The 10255-nt window shown below is 30.3% G+C and overlaps 1 protein-coding gene across 1 annotated transcript; it reads left to right on the top strand.

Annotated features, from left to right (window-relative positions):
* The first annotated feature begins 2742 nt into the window (after window positions 1-2742).
* KU80 (Ku80 family protein) lies at window positions 2743-7721 on the top strand. Its single transcript, XM_068613645.1, has 12 exons — window positions 2743-2893; window positions 3104-3196; window positions 3291-3342; window positions 3751-3882; window positions 4427-4830; window positions 5368-5657; window positions 5765-5960; window positions 6058-6264; window positions 6534-6701; window positions 6794-7108; window positions 7253-7383; window positions 7472-7721. Exons 1-12 carry the CDS (start codon window positions 2879-2881, stop codon window positions 7527-7529), a joined length of 2061 nt encoding a protein of 686 aa, XP_068469746.1. The 5' UTR covers window positions 2743-2878; the 3' UTR covers window positions 7530-7721.
* Window positions 7722-10255: the final 2534 nt, after the last annotated feature.

Below are 10255 nucleotides of genomic sequence, written 5' to 3'. Positions count from 1 at the left end.
ATTTGAAATTAATTTGATAAATAATTTTTTCATGGATGAATATTTGTTGGTTAATTTAGGTTGTTAGTTGAATAAAATAAATGAAGGCATAAATACATAGTTTAAGAAAATAAGAAAATAAGAAAATTAATAATCAAAGTTGAAATTAAATTTTATTATCAAGCTTGTCTGAGCGAACAATTGTTACCTTCGGTTCTACAATATGAACATTTTTTTGACTTATTTGGAATTGAATCATCCATTTTGTTATGGATACGTTGAATGCTAGGTCTTCCTAATTGATGTCAACGTATCATGGGATCCGGTAACAAATTTGGTCCCATGTAAGTAGACCAATAATCCTGATTTTGAATTTGATTAAATTGGACCTCATAAGCCTTGAAAATATTGTGGAGACGGTACACTGAGGTCACAAATGTCGTTAACTATAAATGGCAAAATTCAACAAACAACAATTACGTGTGGACAAGGCAGATGTATAGCTTGAAACTCCCCACAGTCACACCACCATTCATTTAATTTAATTGTGTATGTCATTGGGTAGCGTCAAAGTTCAGTAGTCAACATGTCTTCCACGTCAATGACTGAATTTTCTCAGTCATATCTTTGCACATGACATATAGCAGATTGTGCTTCATTCTTTCGTAGTAGAGCGACCAACATGCATTGTATTTTGGTTGCTCGTTCAACAAACCAAGCATTTGTTCTTTCAAATATGATCTTAACCAAAGCACAAATCGTTAAGGATCGAGTCTCTTTCAAAATGAAGTTGATGCTTTCATCAAGATTTATTATCATGTGCCCGTACCTCTTGCCCCTGTCATAGGCATGTGTCCATTTTTTCAATGGTATTTGATCAATCCAAGAGAATGCTTATGGAAATTCTACTCGCATAGTCGATAAATTTTCTTGTAGAGTTGACTACTTCGTTTAATAACCTGAGACAAATTAAAAAAACGTATTAATGGAAAAGGTTGTAATTTGTTTGAAGTGTGTGATTGAAGTTATGAAATGTTTACCCATGTTGATTAGTTTTCGCTTTAACTCAACATTTTTAAACCTCTTGTTGAAATTGGATGCTATATGGCATATGCAATACACTGAGGTTAAACCATCTTCTTCTGAAGCAACTTCTAGAGATTGTAATGCTGATAATATTGTTGTTCCTCTATTCGTAATCATGCATAGATTTGACTGAGGTGTCACATATGCTCGTAACAATTGATAGATGCTTTCTTCGGATAATTTACTCTAAAACACAAAATTAACAAAAATAATAGTTAAGACCAAAATAAACCTAATTATAAGAATATTAATTAAAACAATGAATTTATTTATTATTATAATATAATAATCTATGATTAATGCTATTGAGTGTAAATAAATATATGCTCATAAATATTCCTCGATCCAACGACTCACGACGAATGGCGTCAAAAAACCTCATCATTGTGCGTCACATCACGCGTCCGACGCCACAAACATCACGTTCCACCTCGGGAAGCCCAAATGTCATAATGACCTCAGATAAAGACTTTTCGGATTGAACATCCTTGAGCCTGGGGGCAAGTGTACCGGTAAGGTTTGCACGACCGAGACTCTAACATGGCACTCGGTGCAAATTGACTAACATGATCAACTATGAAACTGATTAATTACCCAACATTTGTTGATATGCTTTTATTAGGCCCACAAAGGACCCACAATAATTATATAAATAAGCACAAATCCCAAAGGATTGGGTATGCAATCATCTAGTATTAAAAACTGAGTGTCGAATGCATAAGTTTGACTTAAGGGTCGAAGTTCCTTTTGTAGGTACCATCAGAGTTCGAAGTTAGGAGAGTTGGAGGAGTGGAAGAGCGAGAGTAACAGGAGTTCGTCTGAGAAAAAGGAGAGAAGTACCGATCGACCGAAAAATGATCACTACAAAAAAATCATCAAATAGAAACCATTTTTTAAAGACCAAAATAATTAGTTGCAATAGTAACTAAATTAGAAACCGTTTTAAAAACTAAAACAAAATTTAGTTTCTAAATTAGTTTATATCATTGTTAAATAGTTTCTAAATTGGTATCTAATTAGCTACCAAGGTTTTAACTACCAATTATTTATATTCTAAATTGGGTAGCAAAAACCTTGATTGCTAATTAGATACCAATTTAAAAACCATTTAACAATAATAAAAACTAATTTAGAAAAAAAAATGGTTTCTAATTTAGTCCCTATAACAACTAATTATTTTTTTTGTCTAAAATTAGTTTCTATTTCATGCTTTTCTTGTAGTGGATTTAATCTTTCTCTTAATTTCAATCTCATTCCATAACAATAATTTTAATCTCGTTCAAGAACGATTATTATTATGATCGGTTCAATACTAATACAAATAGGAATTGACTAATTAACATGAGAACTATCGGCTATAAAATAAATTAAAAATCAGATGAACACAGAGATTAAACCTGTTGTTTTTTCCTCAAGAATCTCAAGACATTTGAAAATAAAAATAAATTTAAATTAAAAAAATTATATACATATATTACATAAAGTTCGAATATCTTTATTTTGAATATTTATATATAAATAAAATTAAAATAATAAATACAGTGAATTGCACGGATACGAAAACGAATTTATTTTAAGATGAAAACAGTACACTTTTTAATAGCACTTCTTCTTATTAATTAATTAAAGATTATTTGATTTTAAAATTATTTATTGCAAATACAAATGATGTCTAATGCCTGAAAGTTTTTATTAAAAAAAAAATACAATTGAAGAATTTGTCTTGAAGCGGGAAGTCCGAAGGAAGCGTCATCCATAGAACTCTCCTTGTTCTGCAAGCTCAATCTCCCTTTCTCTCTCTCCTTTTCCATCCATGCCTCCAATCAAGGTTCGATTTTTACTTTGATTTTTCGAACCCTTTAGTGTTCCCCCACTTCAGTTCTCTGGGTTTAGGGTTTTAGTTCAATATTACTCATTTTCCGGGGAAACCCACCCCATTTAGAATGTTATTGTCTTTCCTTTTGTTATTCTGAATTTCATTACCTCTGAATGTATAAATTTATTTTTGTGTTGCCTCAATGATGTTACGAAAAAAAAGGATGCGTTGCTTTTGCTGCTTGATGTGGGCCCATCCATGCATTATGTTCTTCCTGAAATTGAGAAAGCCTGCTCCTTGCTTGTGCAAAAGAAGGTATTAATTTCATTCCCACCCTCTTGTTCAAAGTTTCATTTTTTTCATTGTTTTTATTTTCGTCTTGTGTGTTTTGATTTTGTTTTATTTACAGTTGGTCTTTAGCAAAAATGATGAAGTGGGAATAGTCTTATTTGGAACTGAAGGTACTCACTCACTTTAATCTTTACTATGCAATGGATCATGCTTGATTTGTTGTTTTATGTGCATTACTGATTTTATTGTCAAGTGATTGCCTAGTATTTAGCTGTCTGTAATGTTGAAATTGGAAGTAAGAATTAAGAAATTATTAATCTTCCTTGATTTTCTTTTTGCTTCTGTGGTTTTCATTGTCATTGTAAATAGAATCTCTTCCCAGTTGACTAAACTGATTTTTTCAATTTCATTTCTTTTTGTTACTGTTACTAGCTAGTAACTATTCATGCTGCTATGTGTCACTGGAAGAATCCCATTTATACTTTGCTATTTGTTTTCTTTAATCATGGCATTTTCTTGTGATGGCATTTGATTAAGGGCCCCTCTCTCACCTGTGTTTTTGTTGACATTTTCCTCAGACACTGATAATGAACTTACTACGGAAGTGGGTGGGTATCAACATGTTGTGGTTTTAAAAAATACCAAAGTTGTGGATGGAGATATTGTTGAGGCTTTACAACATCTACCTCGAGGAACAACTGATGGTGATTGTATCCAAAAATTTCTTGTTTTTTTATATTATGTTAGATTTTACTTGTTAATTGTTAACATTTTTAACATGTCAAAATATTACCATATGATTTTAAGTTTTGCTATGCAATAAAATATTCACATATTTGCTTCTGAAAAAAAGAGTAGTTTCTTTTGCAATTTCTTTACTTTGACCATAAAATCTCCGAGATTAGTGTTTCAGATTACAGTATATTACTTAATGCCAATAATCTTTCAAATTAGTTCTTTTATTTTCCTTTTCTAATACTTATCCATATAAACCTCTGTTTCTGTTATACAAATTGTTTGCTTTCTTAGTGAATAACACTTTTTTTTTGCATGAATTGTGTTACAAGTTTAGATTTTCCTGAACACCATTAGGTTTGTGTCATCACAATCAAGTGATGCAATAAATAACAAAACCTTTTAAGATTAATTATTTAAATTTCCAAGAGGAAGTTGATCCTTTCCTACTGTACTGTCATAGATTTTACTTCATCAGCTTGCTGTTACTTTTTTTGTGTACCTTGACTTTGATGTTAGTTGTTGATGCTGTCATTGTTGGCATGAATTTGTTGATAAAAAAATTTGGACAAACAAACAAGGGAAAGAAGCGTATCTGTCTTATTACAAATGCACAATGTCCAATAAAAGAATCTTATGAAGGCACAAAGGAAGAGCAAGTTACCACCATTGCCAAACAACTGACTGCCCATGGTATGAAAATGGAAAGTATTATTGTTAGAGGAAAGCTTAGTCAAGATGCAAACAAGGGAATAATGGATGAGAATGATCGGTTGTTAAATATTTTTTCAAAGGAAACATCAACAAGATTGTTGTATTTGGAGAATCCAATTTCTTTGTTTGGTGCTCTTAAAACAAGAAATATAACTCTAGTTACAGTTTTCAGAGGGGATCTTGAAATCAGTCCAAAATTGAGCATTAAGGTGAGATCTATGTATATAAATAATTTAATTTCCAGACCATGAAATTTCAAATATCATTTATCCAATGAACCCATCATAGTCCTTTCACATATTTTTCATTGTCATTGTCATATTAATTAGTTTGATATTTAATGTTGTTATGCCATCTTTCATACTTTTTATACTCTAAAGGATTACCTGATATGAAATGCTACATTTTTTAGTTGTCTGAGTACCATGATTCCATGAACACTTTAAGTTGACTGTGGAGGGGCATAGACAATGTTGTCTCTTGCATCTTACCATTTAACATCATATTTCTTTTAATTTTTTGTTAGAATAATAAATATACTCTTTTTTGGAGTTATGCATATCATGAATTGTGAACAGAATTTAAAGTTGAAGATTTCTTGTTTAGTATCTTTAATTTTTTTCTTCTCCGTCTGGCAAGTTGGTGCACCATGCAAGTGGACTATTTTTGTCCAATTTGTCTTTTAAATAGAATATTCTTAGTAAAACAATGTATTTTCTTTTCTTGAAAATGGTAATGGTAATCAGGTAATGGTTTACAAGAAAACAGCAGAAGAGAAATTCCCTACTCTGAAGAAATATACTGATAAGGCTCCTCCAAATGATAAATTTGCTACACGTGAAGTCAAAATAGATTATGAGTACAAGAGTTCTGAAGATCCTGATAAAGTTGTCGTCCCCCCTGACCAAAGAATTAGAGGCTATCCTTATGGGCCTCAAATAGTTCCCTTATCCACTTCTCACTGGGATGCTTTTAAATTCCTACCGGAAAAGGGTGTGAAACTTCTGGGATTTACTGATTCTTCTAATGTATTTAGGTAAGATATTACATGCTTTAGAAGAATATATTTGATGAATTTATTAATGGAGATTTCCTGACTCGTTTTTCTTATATTCCTGTTTGAAAATGAAATGTGCACTTAAGACACCATTACATGAAAGATGTATATGTGTTCCTACCACAACCCGGAAATACAAGAGCCATGCTTGCAGTTTCTTCACTTGCACGAGCCATGAAGGAAATGGATAAGGTGGCAATATTACGTTGTGTCTGGAGACAGGGACAAGCAAATGTTGTCATTGGGGTCTTGACGCCTAATTTATCCGATAAAGAAAATATTGTAAGTTTTTTCTTTCTGTTGTATTTTTATAGCTTTGTTCTCTCTTCACATTTGACTCTTCATTTTTATTTCTTTCTTCTCTGATTGTGCTGTGCAGCCTGATTCATTTTACTTAAATGTACTTCCTTTTGCTGAGGATGTGCGAGAGTTTCAATTCCATTCCTTCTCTAATTTCCCAGCTTCGTGGCTGCCAAATGGACAACAGCTAGAGGCTGCAGCTAACTTAGTAAAAGCGCTTGATCTTGCACCAGATGGGCAAGAGGAAGTTTTGCTCCCTGACTTTACAGCAAATCCAGTGTTAGAGGTACTCATTCTATCCACTCATATATTCAGGTTTATATTCTCATTTCTTCCGTTCTTCACTCATAGTTCCATCTTTATCTTTTTCTGCTGAATCTACATTTAGCATCTCTTGCTGGCTAGAGTTAGTACTGGATGTATTAAGGCATGGAGAAGTATGCTGAATTTTTGTTATCTTGTATATTGTTAAAGTTAATCAGCTTATTTACCCCACTGAAAAAGTTAGCATTGATCTCTAAGATAAAGTTAACATATGTTTCTTCAACCTTTCAGCGCTTTTATCGATTCCTAGAGCAGAAATCAAAGGATCCAGATATTGCAGTACCTCCTCTTGATGACACACTCAAGAAAATCACAGAGCCTGATGCTGACCTGCTCTTGCAAAACAAATCTGTTATAGACTCATTTTGCAGGTCTTTCGAGCTAAAGGGAAATCCGTTGGTAAGAATGAGTCCTTTGCTCTTATCTTTTAAACATCGACTGTGATTTTCTGAACAACCACATATGATTACATTCAAAATGTCTTGCTGTAGAAAAAGTCTAGGCGTTTATTTGGAGGAAAGAGATCTTTTTCAAATGATGAAGAGATTAAAGAAAATATTACTGCTGAACCTCCCAATCTAATTGAAAATGCATCTGTTAAAGTTGAGAAAATCGGGGATCTGACTCCTGCCCAAGATTTTGAAGCCTTGATTTCCCGCAGAGATAGTCCAGATTGGGTTGTAAAAGCAATCAATGAAATGAAAAATAAAATATTTGACCTGGTGGAGGACTCCCACGAAGGCGATAACTATCCTAAAGCATTGGAATGTCTAGTTGTGCTTCGCAAGGGTTGCATCCTTGAGCAGGTAATCATCTCCCTTATTCGAGCACCTAAAAGATGGTTCGGATTTTCCCTATTCAACCCTTAATTGTTATCACTCTTTGAATTTCTTTGTTTTATCTGCCTTGGCTTTTTAACTTGTTGATATAACAATTTTTTGATTGTGAAGGAACCAAAACAGTTCAATGATTTCCTTAAACATCTATGTAATTTCTGTCAAGAGAAAAGCCTTCACAGTTTCTGTCAATATCTTGCTTCTAAGGATCTCACCTTGATCTCCAAAACAGAAGCTGTAGACAGGTTCTTGTATTATTACCTTTCTCTTGATTCAATTCATACTGGTGTTTTTTTTCCTTATTGGATCATAATTTGTTTGGTTTCTTTACAGTGATGTTACTGATGAGGAAGCCAGAAGTTTCTTGGTTAAATCTGAACCAAAAAGTTGAATGATACCTTGACTATATGTACGGAAATAGAAAGCTGCTTTGATTTTTTGTCTCAGTAATGATTAGATATTATCTTGTATAAACAACTGATTTTTGAAAAAAAAGAGTATAGGAATAACTTGTAAATATTATCTGTACTCACCTGAGATTCTGTCACTTTGATTTCATTTGTGAAAAATCAGAATTTGATAAGCACGAGTTCATCAAGCATACTTGATTAACACAAGAAACTTTTGCATTTTAGAATTATGATGCAGTAGGTTTGTTGTTCTCAATCACCATGAATAAATGCTATTTCTGTCCTCCAATAAATGCACTAAGTTTGAGTTGACGTTATATTGTTTTTGAAAGTTCATTTTCCGTTAATGTTATGCAGTCATTAGCAACATCAAATAAAGTTACATTAGGTTAGCACTACTATCTATACAAACTTAATTTTATCAAAATACTTATGAAAAAAATAATTTTAGTTTTCTTTTTTATTTTTAAATTTGAATCGTGTTAAGTTCATAACATTATTTCTTTATTTTGAATTACGTTTTTTTTCATTTGAATCACAAACATCAAATTGTTATTCTGTTTTAATTTGAATTTATTTTTTTAAACAATAAATTAAACTTTTACTTGAAATACAATATTAAAAGAATGAACTAAACTCTCCTTGAAAAAATAAATCTTAAAAATTATATTTTTTAAAATAATTATAAAATATAATAGTTTAATATTATTTAAAAAATATGTAATATGTTATTCTATAACTTTTAATTTATGAAAATCTTATTTTTAATATTCAAAGTAAATTAATTTATATTTAGTTTTCATTTTTGTAAAATATTAAGATAAATATAGCTAATCAAAGCATAGAATAAAGAAGATCAAACGAAACCTTTATGGAAATATATTTGTAAGTTGAGAAACCTTTGTGGAAATATATTTCTAAGTTGAGAAAGATTTATGATTATGAAAATAATATGTTCAAGTATGATTTTGTTGTACAAGTATCTTTCAATGTAAGATGAATGTGTGCACTACACAGGAGTCCAACAAATTGAAGGAAACTCTAATCTATTTGAATACATATGAGATTCTTATTAACACCTGATTTTAGACAAAATATCCCAATTTATTTAAATATACTGTTTTTCTTATATAATATTATCATATAGATAATATCTCACTTTCATTAATATGCTTATTTAATCGTACAATATTCTTAATTATATTACAAACATACTCAAATTGAAATAGAATACTCTGATTTTATTACATAAAAAATATTTATACTTTTTTATTTTTTCATTCAATTCAGTGCTACCTCGTGAGTATTAATATGTTCTTTACCTTATGGGTATGATCTTAGTCCCTTTATAAGAAGAGGATGCATGGCTGAGTCCATCATCCATCATGTTCCATCATTCATTTGATGAGCTTAGTTAATTTTAAATTATGTTATAACGAATTTGTTTTAGTTTTCTCTATACAGACATTTAATTAATTTTAATCCCTATCCAGATGTTTTCCCTGCAGTTTCTTTTGCTTCTTGCTTTTTATTTTATTTTATTTTATGTCAAATAGTTTATTTGATTTGATTCATGCAATTATTGCCATGATAAGAAAATGTTTTTTTTTTTAAAAATTAAACATAATTTATTTTCTTTTATGACTGTTATTGTAGTTTGTAGGTTATAGTAGTTTGTAGGTTATAGATTAAATGACTTTAGTAACTCGTTTTTAGGTTTTATATAAATAATTAACGTTTTAAATTGATTGATTCATTATGTTATTAAAGCCAGTTTTCTGTGCAGGTAACGCATGTTCCTCTAGCTATATATATATATATAGCAATGCTCCTTTTATTCCTAAGAAGCAATTAAATAAAAATATTGAAAAATGGCTAGACTAACCACAACTCTTCTACCACTTGCTGCCATTCTTCTAATCATTTTATTCTCAGGTAAATTCAATTTTCATGATTCAAGGTATATACTTTATATTGACTTCAACAATACATTAATTGATGAATGGAATTAGGGTGAAAATTAAATCTATCAAATTTCGAATCAAATAAAAACTTATTACTCTGGTTTTTTTTTTCCAAATATTTTTGAAAAGATCAAGAATTTTTTTTTTAAAATTGATGTGATTTTTAAATATTAATAGGTGAAATATTTAATTTTGGAATTTTTTTATTGATGAATCATGGTATAAAATTATTTCGGTTGATTGAAAATAATAATTATGATTATAATAACTTAAATTGATTAAATGTAGATTCTATCTTATTATGATTTTAAAATAAAAAAATGTGATACGAATATGGTTATGAGTCTGTATTACTATTTTTAATTTAGTTTGTTTCGAAAATAAAGGGTAATTGATATGTGATACGAATATTGTTGTGAGTCTGTATTACTATTTTTAATTTAGTTTGTTTTAAAAATAAAGGGTAATTGATATGAATACAATGAAAATTGTATTAATATGGTTATCAGCAACAATAATTTACCATTATATATATGAATAGTTTTTAGAAGAATTTTAATACACAGAAAATAATTGCTTTTTTTTTTTCTCTTCTCTTACTGTTTGAGTTTGATATTGGGTGAGATATAGTGATAGAGTAAAATAAAGATGGCAATAGCAGCAAAAACACGTTTCTCACTCTTTGCTTGCATTCTAGTCATCGTTTTATTCTTAGGTAAACTAAGTTTCATTATCGTAGAAAC

This window comes from Phaseolus vulgaris, chromosome 2 (genome assembly GCF_051622355.1).
Source record: "Phaseolus vulgaris cultivar YP4 chromosome 2, ASM5162235v1, whole genome shotgun sequence".
Classification (NCBI taxonomy): Eukaryota; Viridiplantae; Streptophyta; class Magnoliopsida; order Fabales; family Fabaceae; genus Phaseolus; species Phaseolus vulgaris.
This window is presented reverse-complemented; position numbering and strand designations above follow the sequence as displayed.

What these genes read in the sequence shown, in the direction of transcription:
- KU80 (XM_068613645.1), top strand. An exon ending in AGCTAAAGGGAAATCCGTTG is followed by an intron (nt 6,702 to 6,793) that starts GTAAGAATGAGT and finishes GTCTTGCTGTAG; the next exon opens with AAAAAGTCTAGGCGTTTATT. An exon ending in AGGGTTGCATCCTTGAGCAG is followed by an intron (nt 7,109 to 7,252) that starts GTAATCATCTCC and finishes TTGATTGTGAAG; the next exon opens with GAACCAAAACAGTTCAATGA.